Below are 15830 nucleotides of genomic sequence, written 5' to 3'. Positions count from 1 at the left end.
GTGGTTAGGGCAGGGGGATAAATGGTCTTGAGTGTGACAGCCCTGTGAGAACTTAAAAAAGGAGACAGTTGGGGTGGGTTCTGGATTGACCAATTTGCATATAAAAGGTGGACTCCCAGGTGAGTTGTTTGCCATCTCTAGGAATCACTTGCCCCACAGGAGGGGGCAGGCTGTGCTTCCAGGGTCAGTAAGGCCCCAGGTACCAGGCATCAGAAACACATGGAGGTGCTGAATCTCAATTCTGACCAGGACAGATTTGGATCAAGTAGGTGGACCCCCGAAATCCCCAGCCGGATGGCTGCCCTTTTCCTTTCTTGGTCTTGCGATAATGCGATCCTGCATTTTATGCACCTGATATCTTTGGACCTCATTTGTTAAATGAATAACTAAGTTTGATGCTATGACCACCGCTTTTCTTTTGTCTTGCTTCATACAACTTATCTCAAGTGATCCTCCCAACACCCCTGAGGGCGGGGGTGGCAGATACAGGTGGTTATTGTCTATAATATCTGTTCTCCCTTTCCTCCTTGCTAGCAGAATTCCGATTTCGTTTAAGGTAGCAATGTGCTTGTCTGAAATACTGACCACTCCATAGTCTTTTATAGCCATGAGTGGCCAATCAATCAGTTCCGGCCAACGAGACAGAAAGGAAGGTTGCCGGGCGAGGTTGAGAGGACTCTTTCAGAAGGGACAAACGCGGTGGCATCTGCAATGTGACCTCTTGCCTTTCGCCCCTCCCCTGTCCTCCTGCCTGAAAGCTTCCAGCTGAGGATCTTAAAATGAGAAGCCGGGGTCCTGGTGGCTTCTTCAGCTGCGCCAGCCCTGAACTGCCTGCCCCCAGCTTCCTATCACATGAGAAAAATGTAGCCCCTATTTGGTTAAGTTACTGTGGCGGTCAATATCTCTGGTTCGTGCAGCCCAAAGCAGCCTAATGGATGAAATGGGCGATGTTGTTATTCCCATTGTACAGAGGACACTGAAGGCCGAAAGGTTAAGAAATTACCCACGGTCTTGCATCTCTTAAACGATAGAGCCTATTATGGACTGAATTGCCAAACTTCGCGTTGAAGCCCTAACCCCCAGTCCCTTAGAATGTGACCATATTTGGAGATAGGGCCTTTAAAGGGGTGATTCAGGTTAAATGAGGTCGCTAGGGTGGGCGCTGCCCTCATGTGGCCCTTGGCAAATGTGGAAGCTTCTGTCTTCTCCTGAAGGAGGTCAGCGAGTGGGTCTTTGTTTCCTCATTAACGACCAGCACATTTGAGATTGACTTCACTTCCCCTTCTCACCTGAGCTCCTCAAACTCAACCTCCTTCGGCGGCTCTGGAGAACCACCTGGCCCCCATCCGGCCGCGTTTTGGAAGAATATCTAAGAGCAGAGCGAACTAGGGTGGGGTGCAAGTCATCTCTATGGCGTGGTTTATGGTTTGTAGCCAGTGTCACCTGGGAGTTGAATTTTATCAAATGCCATGTTAGCATCTGCGGACATGTTGACATGATTTTTCTCCTAATGTTAAACTACCCTTGCTTGCATTTCTGGAATAAATTCCACTTGGTCATATTTAATGGATTTAATTAAATGGATTATGTTTTTATTTAAAAAATTTTACATCGATATTTATTAGTGCTACAGGACTGTTTTTGTCTGTTGTGATATTATATTTGCTTCATAAAAGTGACTTCAAATGTTTTCTATGCTCTGTATTAGTTTATGCAGCTTTGTAATCAAACAGTCTTTAAGGTTTCAGAGTCCCTTGGTGATTCTTTTGTATAAGTTTAGAGTTTGTTGTCTTCTGTGGAAGTTGTCTGCCTACACATTCTATCTCTACTTGAGCTGATTTGGATACATTTTATCTTCTTAGAAATGTATCGATTTCATCTAAGTTTTCACATTTATTTGCCTAAATGAGTGCGAAACATTATCTTATTTTTTAAAAAATCTGCTCAGTTATTTTTCTTTTGTCATTTCTTACTTTGTGTACTTGTTTTCTTTTTTAAATTGCACCAACGGGGAGTTTTGAAATTCTTTTGATTTTTTAGCCTACTATTTTTTTTTTTTTGATGTATTAGTTACACTCTTTTCCAACTCATTGAATTTCTGCTTTGACCTTCATTAATTCTTTCTCCCTGCTTTCTTTGGTTTCCTTTATTGGTCTTTTCCTGGTTCTTTATGGATTTATTTTCACTTTTATGATTTCAGGTATTTAATGCTATACATTTTTCTAGATGTAACTGTGGAACCTTGTCACTGACCATGAAGCATGGAGTTAGCAGAAAATTAACATCCCCTGATGCCAGCAGCCCCATCCCCACTTCCGCTAACCGATAAGCTTAAAGGCAAAGCGGCACCTGTACTAAGGGAGAAGTGCTGCCCCTTCGCTTGTCCTCATGGCCATCTGTGGCACCTTCTGCAGAAAGGTTGAGGGAAGTGTCAAAATACTTGCTTTTGGCGAGAAAGAGTTAAAAACCCGACTAAAACGGTGGCTCTGCCTCCAGGAGCTTACAGTCCATTCAAGGAGACTGGACGGATAGACAGAGACTCCTAACTGCAAGCAGGACGGATGATGAGGTGGAGTGACCACATCCAGAAACCTGCGGCATTGAGAAGGAAGATGCTCCTCGGCCCTCCCTGGGAGATGGGCAAAATTGGGCAAAGAGAGTTGTGTTATGTGGATGAGGCTTCAACAGAGAAAAATACTTTAAATTACAAATATTTAAATTTATACTTTCAAAATACATTTATATACCGCCTTTATAACTATAGTATATGAAACACTCTTGGATTTTGGCTCACAGGTGAAACTCTCTAGGCTCTCGCCGTCAGCTTTTGAACATTATTCTCGGAGCTGGCTGTAAGGATCGAGTGCTTGAACTACATATGGAATTCCCAGGAGGCGACTTTGTTGACAATGTTCGACAGTTTTAGTATAACTTTCCTCTTCCTGATAAAGTAAAAGGCAGGCTCTCTTTTTTAAAAAAAAAAAATAAATAAAATGCTTTCTTGCAGATTTTACTAAAATATATATATCTATAATTAATAATTTTATAAATTACATAAGTTATCATTTTAATAACATTTATTTTATAGATTACACAAAATTAATATAATTTATAAGTTTAAAATATTTAAAATTACATCTTAACTATGATAGTATGTTCTGAGGCCTTTTAGGAAATGTAGTTCCCTGCAGGAAAAAAAAAGAAAAACACCTGATTTCTTCTCAGTCTTGGGTTTATTAATTGTTTTAACGAGGATGGGATGTCCTCACGATCTGAAATTCTCCTTTTTTCCAAACGAATTATTATTTTAAGCCAGGTAATGTTTCTTTTCCTTTTCTGACATCTCTGCTTGGGGTGGATTTTCCAATATAGACAGCGTCAGTTAAACTTTAATAGGTCAAATTGTATTTGCTAATCGTCGACTTGCGACGTTTATTTCCTAGACATGTTCACGAACTTTTGAGCTCCTTGAGCATAAAACTATGAAAATCTTACACTCGGTAACTTAAATCATATTTACTTCCCAAGGGAAAATCAAGAGCTTTGCTTCTCAGAGACTCTCTCATCAGTTAAATGTCAATTACCTAGAAACGACAAGAGCTTTGGGGTCTGGGAACAGTCGCGAGAAAAGGTGGACATCTGTCCAGGCGAGCAGAGTGCGGTGCGCGAAGGTCCCATAAACCCAGAGCAGCTCTGCTGGGGGGTTTTGATTTGCATAGCGGTGTCCTTATTGTTTCATCTCCATCCCTTTTATTTTCCAGTCTTAAGAGATTTAGTCATAGGATGCTGAGAGCAGGAGCTTCGGGTGCATTTTGTGTTTTGCGCAGTTCGCGCGGAGCCTGCGGGATCTGCGCGGGCACAGCGCAGAGAGGAGGGCGGGAAGCGGGGACGCGCAGCGTGACGCTCTTACTGCGCCTGCCACTTCGTCGGGGGCAGGGAGGGGACAGTGTGCGGGCCGAGGCGGGGTGCAGCGGGGGAGGAGACAGGGGAAGAGGGGCTCGTGAGGACGACGGTTTCTGTGCCACAGTCGCGTCACCTGCTCACACACGGGCTTTGCTTTATGGCTAAGTGCTGCGCTGGAGGAGGGGGCAGAGGGAAGGGCCCCGGGACCCTTCTCAGTTCTCACATCCGTCGGCCTCGCGCTGGTGGCCGCCGGGGCACCCGGAGCTCGACAGCCTCGCTCAGCGAGCCGAGCCGAGGAGACACTGGCGGCCCCGCTGAGGTCGTGCGCTGCGAGCGGTTCCGCCGCCCCGCACGGGGCGGAGGCTCCGGCGACAGAACCGCGTTCTGCACTTCACGACGCCGATGGCTCATGCGGTCTCCTGGCGTCGGGCCCCGTGGCTGCGGTGTCGGGGTTGGGCCCTTCGCAGACGTGTGTCTCCGGGGCGATCACCCGCTGTTCTCTAGGACGTGGCTCAGCGTCCACATTAGTGTCTGTGGACAGTTATCACACAGTTAAGGGCGGACTCTGGGGCAAGCAGGTGGGCTTGTAGAGGCTTCACCTTGAGCGGATTAGCTTTTCTGAAGGCTTTTGGTTTTCTTTCTTTTTTTTTGCAAAAGAACAGTACTAGTCTCTTCCCAGTCTGTGAGGCATAAATAAGAAAATATACTCAGCGCTTAGTACCACCGCCTGGGAAATAGTGAGGTGTAAATGCCAGATGACCACGTGACATCTGGTGTTGAACTTCTCCTGGAAAGAACCGCACTTCAGTCTACCTGGGGCCAGTGGGACTTTCTGCCATGCCAAGTGACGAGTCCTGGGGTCCTGCGACAATCAGAGCAAGTGGGGGGTGGCTGTGAGGCTCTGTAAGAAAATTCGGCAGGGCTTGGGTCCCTTCAGGCATACTGTGCTCTAAGCATGTGGCGGTTAAGTTCAAGCTTGGTGACACATTCTTCTCAGAGCAGTTGCCAAGGAACGAGGCAATCTTGGGACACAAATACTGCCCATGTTTAGTTTGCTGGTCGAAGGGGTTTTACGTGGTGTCACATTTTCTTACTAGCATTCCTGGTCTCCATGAAATAACCACACGAGAAGGAGTTATGTACAAGGACAAAACCATAGACCCAGGTTGGCTCCGTACAGACAACAGGCCCTTCATTGCCGTTTGATATTGATCCAAAGATGTCCTGGATTAAACGGACAGGAAACCAAGACCACACACTCAAGTGGCTCTACGGCCTGCCAGCCAGCAAGGTGACTTTTGCTGAGAAGCTGCTTTCTGGGAAGTCCTGGGTGTGGCCCTGGGCTCCACCCGCACTAGTGATGGGACCATGGATGAGTCAAGTCACCACCGCCGTCCTCAGTGCTGGATGCACAGGGTGAGTGGGGCAGGCTTCGGGGACAGCTGGTCCCTCCTTCCCCAGAGATGGCTATGATGGGGCTCCTCGCATTTACCTTGAGACCAGCTGCTATGTCCAAAGAGAACTCAGGGGGTTTGGGGCAGAGAAGGGCAGGCAGAGAGGACAGTTCTTTTTACATGAGTATTTGCTAAAGAAGGTAGTGTGATGCTGATAATCTAATGATTTCCATACTCAAAAGTGAGTGACCCTTTGGCTAGTAACTTCTGGTGATTTTACGAAGCAATAGAGTAATTTTTGTGGCTGTGTGAAGCACATATGTCCCACTGAGTCACTGAGGATTCCTAATGAATGGAAATCGTGGTTCTTAAGATCTGTGATCACGTGGTTTAACATTGTGTGCAAGTCCGGCATGGATGTGGTGCATATAAACCAAACACTGACAAAGCCGAGATGCTCTTCAAAGGAAATCAAAGGATCTTATTGCAAACTTTACACCATCTAAGGACAATTTTTGATGAAATTATAAAAATTATAATGAAATTATGAGTCAAAAAGATAGATGCAAATTCGATTTCATACAATTTGACAATGAACCAAGAGTAAGGTATTCTCAAGACATATAATCGGCTACAATCCACTTTAGAAACTGAGGGGCAGCTGCCCTAATAATTTGGTGGGGTTGGTGGGGAGGTGGTGGATGGTTCTAGAAGGACCTGCGTAGGTTGCTTGGGGGTCTGCTCTCCAGAGGGACCAGCCTCTGCCGGGAGCCCGAATCTTCCCTTCGAGGCGGAGGGCTAGTCTCAGCGAGTCTTGCTGCTGTTGTCCCAACTTCCATTTCCTCTGGCCCATGGGGATGGGCAGAGGGAGATGGGGCAGGTCCCCGGCCCCTACAAGTTCTGGGAACCAGGCGGCTGTCTGGCCCCACCCCCCAGGGACAGGCTGCCTGGGGCAGGTGGAACCGGTACCCACCCTGCCTCCATCTTTGTGGCTGTTGGGAGCGTACAAGGGAGGAGGGGTGGTGGGCACAGGAGGCCTATCACTTCACTTCTCCCCATGCCGCATGTCCGCCACCTAGGGGAACACTGTCCTAGACCAAAAGTCAAGCAGGAGAAGATTTCTAGGCCAAAGTCTGAGAGGCACTCGAGCTGCTAAAGTGTCAGGGTTTATGGGGATGAGTTAGGTTATTTAAAATTAAAGGTGTCCTAGAAAACCAGTCATGATGAGTGACCAGTGTGTTCTGTGGCCAGATGGTCACTGAGCTTGATGCCACCTGTCAGCCTCAGAAGAAACTCAGCATCCTAAACTCTGCAAGCTGAGCTGACAAGGGAAAAGCACCCGTTACCAGGACTTGAATTCGTTTTCAGGAAAAGCCCAGAAACTACAGAAGAATTTGTTGTTTCAAGGTTAGACTAGGTTGACTATCCACCTTCCAAGGCCGGTTGGCATCGCTAGGAGGTGAACTTCACCTTTGCAGCTGGGAGACGCAGGCTACAGTTGCGCCCTCCTGCAGGGATTAGGCCTCTCATCAAAGGAGATTAACAGAAGAGACGGAGAACCGCCTTCCACAGATCTACAAACAGGGCCCAAGAAAACGTGCAACGAGTGACAGGCGGCCTCTAGTGGCCACTGACGGCTAAACCTCACATCGGACACCCGACAGAGAAGGAAAAGGTACTTTCGATTTCCTTGGACTCGATAGCTTTATGAGAATGAAAGAAATCAGAAAAAAAAAAAATAGTCGTAAGTAATTAAATCCTTAGTATTTTGTCAAAGAACCTCAAATACTAAAGTCCTTAAATAAATATAATTTAGGCACTCTTTTTTGAGAATGTATTTAAATTCCAGAACCTTTAATAATTTCTATTGTAAAAATTCAAGCTAAAAGAAAAACTAGAAATTTCGACACCTTTCACAGAGGGTCATGGGAATCCCTTTTAGTTGTTGTTGTTGTTATTTTGCCTAAGGAGAAGCGAGCTAATATTTTTGAAAGCTTCATCGACTGGTGACCTTCATCTCGGCCTCCACTTTATGTCTTTTACTCCATGAAAATGTCTTTTCAAAGCAGTGTTATCTGCCCATGGAGAATTTAAACAGGAGTCATCGTCGTTTTCTTCCAATTTCTGGAAATAAATTCGTTTTCCTCAGGAAGGCAATTCGGGGAAAGTGTTTTGCAACATAAAGAGGCTGGAGGAAGAACCCATGACCAGCCTCCTCCGCCCCCTCCCCAGAAGCAGGACACTCTGGGACTCCGACACACGGCGGGTGGGCCTGGCAGGGTCCCTGCAGCCTGGAGAGGCTGAAGCCCTACAAAGCCCCCGCCACATCCTGCAGTAGTCACCTCCCCGCAACTGTCCCAGGCCCCTCAGTAAGGTGAGGGGGTGAATGCCCCAGGTGCCAGCTCTGTTACCTTGAGTTCCTCCTGTCTTCTGTGATAATACAGCATCAGCTGCTTCTGCTCCTCACTGCTAATGATGGGTTCTCGGGCTGGAGCTCCTTGTCCCCTCTGCAAAGACGAGGGAAGAGCACACGGCAGATTAAGGCATAATTACAGGGACAGCCCAGAAAGTCACAGCGCATGTGCTGCGACCACCTCTGCCAGCTGCCAGAGACAGAAAGGCCACCCATTTCTGCCCATCCAAAGCGGATCGTCAGGGGGGCACCTGGTCTTCAGCAGCCCCTCGCCCTCGGCCCTCGTGGCGGATGGAGACCACCCTGTCACGGCCATTCCCCAGGCAGCCACTGCAGGCCCAGGGGGGAAGGGACAGGGGTAATCATGGGGGACCCTGCATCCCCCAGATGAGAGAGCAGTGACTTGGAAGAGCGCACACGGCTGAAGCAGCCTTGGGGTGCACAGCTCGCGGGGTACCCGTACAGCCTCTCACCTCCCTCCTCATTCATGGAGTACCCGCACTTTGCAAAACTTGAAATCAGTGCTCTGGGCTAGATTTTTCATTTCAAAAAATATTTTTATTTACTTGTAGCCCTATTTTTTACTGTTGAAATTAGCATGGCACCCCCTCCCCCAGCCAATTAAAACAAACTCCAGATATTGCCAATCAATCTATATTTTCTTCCAGCTTCAGTTAGTGCGTAAGAGGACAGTGTTAAGTCTGGACCAATAGGATTAAAGTATCTGCACAGGGAATTTAAAATCTTTCAGAGATATTGTACATTTTTATTAGTTTGAAAGTAAATAAAATAGTGACATATTAAAGCAAAAGTACTTACTTGCTGAATCTTGACAATAATTTTGGTTTTTTCATTTTTGCCCACAAAGTCCAAAAGCTTCTTTGTTCTTCTTAACTCCTTGGCTGCCCACCACAGCTGGGCCTCTGACTCCTCGATGACACTGAGCGCTGCCTGGTCATCAGACACAGCACCAGACGTGGCCCCACCCGGGTGCGCGGAGCCTGGCGGGCGCCCCTCCCAGAGTGGGGGAGGCTTCGGGAACCCTGCCCGCCCACGGAGGCCCCCAGGGGCAGCACTAACTCCCCCACCTACTCAGAGCTCCCCCTCATTTTAGTACCTTCCCGTCAGTTTCAACTCACGCCCTGACTCAGCGGGAGTGGGGGGCAGCCTATCTCCCTTGCAGCCCCATCCATCACATAAGGTCCCTCTGAGCTGGGTTTTGAGGACACTGCCGAGGACAAACACTGGGGTCCCGCCGGGTGTCTAAAAACGGACGCGATGGGGCCGCTCGCCTCTGCGTGTGCCGCCTATGTGAGATGGCTCAGAGGACCAGGCACTGACGGGACGAAGGACACACGAGACGAAGGAAAGTGAAGCGTAAAGGTAGAAAATAACATGAAGCTCGGGGCGAGGCCAGAACACGAAGCTCCACGCAGAGCGACCAATGCGTTTGGGCAGAAACAGGCACAGGACAGGTGCCTTGCTTTCTGGCGGCCTCCCCCGGAAAGGGCAGCGTTTTCAGATACTCGGGATGGGCAGCCTTGCAAACCTTCCCTCCAGCTCCTCTGAGCCCTCAACCGTGAGCACCGGCCCCTCAGTCACCCCCCCCAATGCCGCCCCCCCCCCCCCATCTCGCGGCAGGCTGTAAAGCTGTGTACCAAGCAAAACACTACAACCAGATGAGGAGGCTCCAATCTGAGGGGCTTCTGCTCTTTGGGGGGTGGGGGGAGGTGTGAACTCACCTGACAGGATTTAACTGCCACATACCTGAGTTCCTGACAAGTCTTCCTTGTTTTCAAATTCCATCCGGATTGGATCGTAAGGCGGCAAGCCCATGGGATAAACAATCATCACTGCCCCTCGGAGCTGGTCCAAGGCATCCTTCACCATCTCCATGGTAACACAGACGCTGGCTTCCACTTGTTTCTGAAAGGGAATGGTATCGTTATCTACAATGCTGCTGATCAACTCAATGAATATTTACCAAGTTCTGTACAAGACCCTCGACAAGTATTGCCAGAGCCACAGAAAGGATCACACAGCGTTGGTACCAAAGTGACTACCGTCTACCTCGGGCTGAGCCATGTCCACCACAGCCTTTCATTTTCTCAAGTTCTTCAAAAAGGTAAAAGAAACAAAATCACAAATGCATCAGTTCGTATTTATATCACGCACATCACATTTACAGGAGCCAATAACATTTTTTGCCTGAGCTGTGGGAACTGGGAGGAAAAGCTAAGACCCACCCTGAACATGCTTGCTTCCCTTGTCTCTGGAAGGCTTTAAAAAAGAAAAGAAAAGGCTGGTCCACAGGTATCTCTAAAGGCCAAAACCGAAGTTTGTATTTCAAAAGACAAGCTACAGAGTATGATTTAAAAAGCTAACCTTAGATATTATTGCTTTGGCTTCTTCTATAGTCTTCTTTAAAACTTGCTTCATTTTTTCATTTGGAGCTATAAAAATAAAAAAGGGAAGAGGGAGAGAGATAGCCATCTTTAAAATTCTTCTTAAATATCCCGATCCCTTCTGAGCCGGGGAGTAAGGGAAATGAGAGAAAGTACGAGTGTGGAATGTAGGTGAGGACGCAAGAAAGCTGGCCGTGACAGAAAAATCTCTCCAGGAGAGCAGAGACCTGGAGTGCGCTGTACGCAGAGTGGCAAAGGCCACAAAGAACAGGAACACATGTCATGGGACAGACAGGGGTTGCCGAACCTTCTGTGAAGGGCCAGTTTAAATTTTTCAGGTTATATAGTCACTCTTGCAGTTACTCAACTGTCACAGTAGCATAAAAGCAGCCATAGATAATACATAATTGAATGGGGTGGCTGCATTCCAATAAACTTTCTTTACAAAAATACGCAATGGCCAAACTTGGCTCGTGGTGCATAGTCTGCCTACCCCTAAACAAGAAAAATCATTAGCTTGAAAGTTTAGAAGCAAAAACAGTGGAAATGGAATGTCCCAATCTAAGAGTGATGGGGCAAGTTCAAACCTTGTATTCTTAAGAACAGTATTAATTAGACATTGAAAATACTAGAAATATAAAACTATTAGAATAGTAATGGTTAAGACAGTTGGTTTAAAGATGAATAATGAACCGTTAACCGGATCTTATGAGATATATATATTTTTTTCATTGATGCAATTCCTTCTAAAAAGCAAAAAATCTCTCCAAATTGAGAATGAGTTTATGTGTGAAAAGATGTGGAAGACAGCCAACCATATTCCAGGTAAAAAATCAAAAGAAATAATACTAAGAACTCCAATTATCCCCAATATTTAAAAACATATATACATATTTGAGGCATGTAAAGACCTTGTAGGGACACTTTTGAATTTCTTTTGCTTCTAACAAAAGAAACATGGTAGGCGCATAGGCGATACTCAGGTGTTTGTTAAATGATAAATTATATTCTTTTAAATGGAGCTTTCTGTGCGGGTTAAAGGGGACAAGCTATCAAAATGAGTTATCATCCTTTTTCCCGTCAAATTCCACAAGATCAACCATATACTAAAAGAAGAATCATTTCCTCAATGCTTGAACATGTACGAAGGGCTTTGTGCTAAAGAGAAGCATGTTCTTGATTCAAATGGAGACCTTCGTGCTGACAACATTCACTTCCTTCTTTCACACAGCATCGTGAAGAAGCCCTAGTATCTGCAAACTGTAACGAAACACAACCTTCAAGAAGTTTTCAATGATAATCTGCCCCCCCCCCCAAACTCTTAGGTTGAACCACATGGATTGCCAGTTTTCAACCATTTGTGACCTAATTTCATATGGTTCACCTGATATATTTAAAAGCGTATCTTAGTAAGAGAGAGAAAACGGACGCTTCCTTTATCTGCCTGTGTCATTCTGGGTTGGTGTTTTACCGCAAGGAGTCACACGGTGCAGTACTTTATAAGTCTGTACAGAAATACTGATGTCAGTTTTTAACCGGAAGAATGGCTTTCATACTTGCTGCTATGTTCAGGCAGGCGCAGGGGAGAAAAACGCTGCATTACCTTGCCCATTCCTTCGTCCAATATCATCCTTTTTAAACAGTGAACCTCCACTGGGTATACACTTTTCACCCCATTCATCCCTTAGTTTCAGTTCTTCGATCTGGTCATCAGTCAGTCCTTGCATATTAGGAGGAAGAAACACGCCATGTTCTGCCAATTCTTCCATTTCTTAAGAATAAGAGAAAGTTAGACAATATGTATTACAATCATCATCCTAACACCTTCTACCTTGTTGGAATGCATGCTCCTTAGAGGTCAGGAGTCTGGCCCATCAGCTCACGATTTTATTTCATAAAAAGTAACACTTGCTGTGTGCCAGACCTGCCCTTGACCTTTGATAAATGGTTGCCTATCATCCCAGGTCGAAGCACAGAGAGTTCAGGAGCTTGCCCACTCATAAACAGCTGGCCTGCAGACTCCCAGCTCTAATCTGCTGTGCTGCTGTACTTCCTGGCACTCTGGAGGCACAGACTAAATTCATTGAAAGTCTGAATACATATCCACATAGGGCTTTACAGCTTTCCAAGTGCATTCACATAGATCATCTTAGTTAATTTAACCTTGTGAGGTAGGGGAGACAGTTATCGACATGCCATCTTCCCTTATTACAGCCATTTCATCTGAGGCTCGCTCAGGTCAGTCATACTGCTACCACTTTCTACAAAACTTTAAATACTTTATATAAATAATTAGTGTCAATCCGGTTAGTGGGGGAGGATTTCAGGCAGAGACAGGACAAGTCCTTGGTTTCCTAGTATCACATTTACTATTCGAATGCATGGCTCTATATTTTTTTCTATTCCATATATATTCAACCCAAATCCAGTCCACGTTTTAACCTCACAAAATTTCCTTACTTCCTTTTTTCCTTCCTCTCTCTCTCCCTCTTTCCTTTTCTTCCTTAACAAAAAGAGGGGATCTGGGTCTTCCTGTAATGCGCTGAGGACACCAGGTAGCCCGTGAATACAGTGCTATGGAGAAGCGTGACTGAATGGAGTTCCCCGCAGCGGGCTCCAAGCCTCTGGGAGCCAAGCAGCTGGTCTCCTTCATCCTTGTTTTCATCTGGCAGAGCCCTGGGGCTTGTCTGAACCACAGCTGACAATGGCGACTATAGAATAAATGTATGAATTCCAAGTTCACTAACATTGACTTAACATTCGGCACATTTTCAACTGATAATTTTATAAAAAATAAGTTGAGTTGCTTTTCTCCCTAAATGTTTTAATTTTAAAATAACATTTAATATTAAGCTTGTCTGGGATCAGTACTAAGAAACTATAACTAAGAAACTATATGTATGCCTCATAAAGGTAAAACCACCACCGTTAAGAATTCTCCACGGTACAAAAATCACATTATAATTATAAAAATGCTCAACATCCTAGACTACATCTGGAGTATCATGATGTCAAGTTCTGTGCTGTCTAATGAGGTAGCTACTAGCTGCACTTGACTAAATGTAATTAAAATGAAACAAAAAATTAAAAATGCACTTCCTGGGCTGCATTGCCCTATTTCAAATGCTCACCGGCGCATGTGGCTAGTGGATACCTTACTGGCCAGCACAAACAGGGAGCACTCCCTGTTTACTCGCGATGGTAAATGTCCTTGGACAGCCCTCCTCTCGAATGCTGAGAAAAAGGTGAGCAAAACGCTGTGCCCTGAGGTACAGGGCTGTGTTTCTGGAAAAGGTCACCAAAGCTGTCTTACTGTCTTCTCAGCCTTCAGGGGCCGTCCCAAAGCTGGGTGGTTCACGGTTAAAGCTTTCCGTCGGAAGTGTCCAAAGAGTGAATTCACCTTTTAAAAACGGCCAGCAATCGCTCCCCATCTCACATTTGTTGAATTCCACTCGGCCTGCTCTTCGGCCCCGTCTTTCGGTTCCCTCCCGGTGCCTCTTCCCTCTCCACGCGTCTCTATCCACTGTGTTCCTCCCAGGCCCCTAATCCTGGCTCTGAGCCACTTGGGTGCGCACTTGGCCTCCCTCGCTGCTCTCCTGCGCGCAGGCTCTTTGTGCATCTCTGGTGACCCACGGTGTTCCATTTCAAGCCCTGCTACTGCACGTCTTCGCAAATACTCGCAAACTTGACCCTCACCCCCAGACGGCTGGAGAAAGCCTTGTGGGTCCCGCCCAACTCATTCGGTCCCAAAGGGCCCCGTTTCTTCTCCCTCCCGGGGCCTGCGCGGCCCAGGAGCCCACCGTGCCCGGCTCGGGCCCCACAGTCCCGGCCCCCCAGACTCGCCGCGCCTCGGGGCCCACCTGAACACAGGCGCTGCACCTTGAGCCGCGCGTTGTAGATCCGGGCCACCTGCACCGTGAGCTCCTCCAGCTCCGTGCTCCCAGGCGCCTGCAGCAGAAACTGGCTCTCGTCGCCCCGCTTCACGTGCAGCAGAACCATGGCGGCTCCAGAGGCCCCGCCGAGGAGGCGAGAAGGCCCGGGATGCGCGGCCCGCGGGAACTCGAGGGGCCAGGAGCCGCGACCGGTAACCGCTCGTTAGAGACCGGAACCCACGGCTCCAGCGCCCACGGTGCCGGGGGAACGGCACTCGCTCCCGGAAGTACCTGTTGCTAGGAGCAACAAAGAAACCGAATCAGAGGGGCCGCCGGCTCAGGGTCCAAATCTGAGGGGTGGGAGGTGGGGGGTTGACCTACGGTACGCGGAGACTCGGCAACCCGCTCCCAAAAGCAGGTGCTGTCAAGAAACAAGCCACACAGTTAGCGACGGCAGCCAGGCTCCTCTCGGGCCTGCCCCAGGGGTTCACCCAGCCCCGCCCCCGGAAGTAACTGTTGTCAGGGCAACCCTCAAACACAGACCGAGCCGTCGGAGGGGAGCGCGGAACACCCAGTCGACTCGCCTGGGGCCCGAAATTCCACCCCAGGGAGATGAGTGGGCTGGGAGGGCGGCTGCGAGGTCGGGAACTAGCGGGTTGGTGAGCACTCACAGGCACTAAGTCCCGTGGCAACGTCCCCACCGCCGCAGCAAGTCTCAGCGGCGTTTCCGCAGCCAGTTATCTCCACTTCCGGAAACGCCTCCCGCTGCTTCCGGTCTGGAAAAGTTTGGGGCGGTGAGCTCGGATTCCTGACCCCTGCAGTCCGCGCTGCTCTAGTTTTCAGTTCCATGGGGCCAGAGAAAGTGGCCGCACTCTTATGTGCGGGCCGATTCGGATTCGCATTTCTGGGGTGGCTCAAGCGGCTGCCGCCTGAGCGACCCTCCCCAAACTTCAGCCAGCCACTATTCAAATTCTTACTAAACGGCAATCAGATCAGACGCTGTTTCTTCTAGGCGCTGGTGACACGGTAACAGATCTTGGGTCACTTTTGTCATGGAGCTTATATTCCGGTGTGTGACAAAGAGAAAACAAAAATAAATGTACATTCAAATAGAAGTATAAAGAACACAAAACAGGGTGACTGGCTTTTGAGATTGGAGAGTCCAGGAATGCCTTAAGGCGTGGGTTACGTTTGCACTGAGCCCTCAATAACAAGGCGCTAGCAAAGCTGAGTTAGTGCAAGACTCTACTTCTGATGGTCTCTTCGGAAGGGCCATTGCCGAATATGAATTAATTTGAATATTACAAGCCACTTTGTATTCCTGAAACGTTGGCTCTCTCCACTGAAACTTCATCCCTGGGTTTCCTGGGACACAGTGGAGAAAGTGACGGCAGGCTGGAAATGTCCCAGACCAATCCAGGGCCTCATATGAAGGCTGTTACACTGTATAGAAGTGGGGTGGAGTCCAGGGAGAGATGTGTTTTCATCGCTCTTACTGCTGGTGCATTGATAACCCAGCCCCTGGAACATGTAATACTTGTCAGATGGGCAAAAGCCCTTCTCCCCAGACGGCTAAAGGGGCCTAGTGTGTTCTCTTAGCTCCTGACTACTGGCGATAAGGTTATCCCTTATTGCTCTTGAATCCAATTGCATATTCATCAAGCCAATTCCTGCTTAAAACTTAGTTTGCAGTATAGACATCTAATTAGAACCATTTATCCACAAACATATATTACAGGGTCTCTTGGTATACTTTAAAACACAACATTAATGAAAAGTATAGAAAACCCATGTACTGGCCATCTAGTTTTGTTTAAATATGTAGTTTATTAATCACCTGGTG

General features: G+C 47.6%; 1 protein-coding gene across 4 annotated transcripts; it reads right to left on the bottom strand.

The window, feature by feature from the left end:
- Positions 1 to 4544: 4544 nt before the first annotated feature.
- Positions 4545 to 14491, bottom strand: CFAP298 (cilia and flagella associated protein 298). Of its 4 annotated transcripts, none has more exons than XM_016162383.2 (8): positions 14369 to 14491; positions 13976 to 14284; positions 11719 to 11886; positions 10096 to 10163; positions 9478 to 9636; positions 8530 to 8661; positions 7709 to 7804; positions 4545 to 7421 (listed from the first exon to the last, which is right to left on the bottom strand). In XM_016162383.2, the coding sequence occupies exons 2-8, from the start codon at positions 14112 to 14114 to the stop codon at positions 7311 to 7313; spliced, it is 873 nt and encodes a 290-aa protein (XP_016017869.2). In that variant the 5' UTR covers positions 14115 to 14284; positions 14369 to 14491; the 3' UTR covers positions 4545 to 7310. The 4 variants fall into 4 exon arrangements, with proteins under 4 accessions (XP_016017869.2, XP_036075510.1, XP_036075509.1 ...); XM_036219617.1 differs by having other exon boundaries at positions 13976 to 14278; positions 14369 to 14487; XM_036219616.1 differs by having other exon boundaries at positions 13976 to 14464.
- Positions 14492 to 15830: the final 1339 nt, after the last annotated feature.

This window comes from Rousettus aegyptiacus, unplaced genomic scaffold, assembly GCF_014176215.1.
Source record: "Rousettus aegyptiacus isolate mRouAeg1 unplaced genomic scaffold, mRouAeg1.p scaffold_m13_p_4, whole genome shotgun sequence".
Classification (NCBI taxonomy): domain Eukaryota; kingdom Metazoa; phylum Chordata; class Mammalia; order Chiroptera; family Pteropodidae; genus Rousettus; species Rousettus aegyptiacus.
This window is presented reverse-complemented; position numbering and strand designations above follow the sequence as displayed.

Coding starts and splice junctions, on each gene's coding strand:
- CFAP298 (XM_016162383.2), bottom strand. CDS start 14,114: ATGGTTCTGCTGCACGTGAAGCGGGGCGACGAGAGCCAGTTTCTGCTG. Junction 8,662..9,477: donor AAGACTTGTCAGGAACTCAG/GTATGTGGCAGT, acceptor TCTGATGACCAG/GCAGCGCTCAGTGTCATCGA. Junction 7,805..8,529: donor TTATTGTCAAGATTCAGCAA/GTAAGTACTTTT, acceptor TCGTCTTTGCAG/AGGGGACAAGGAGCTCCAGC.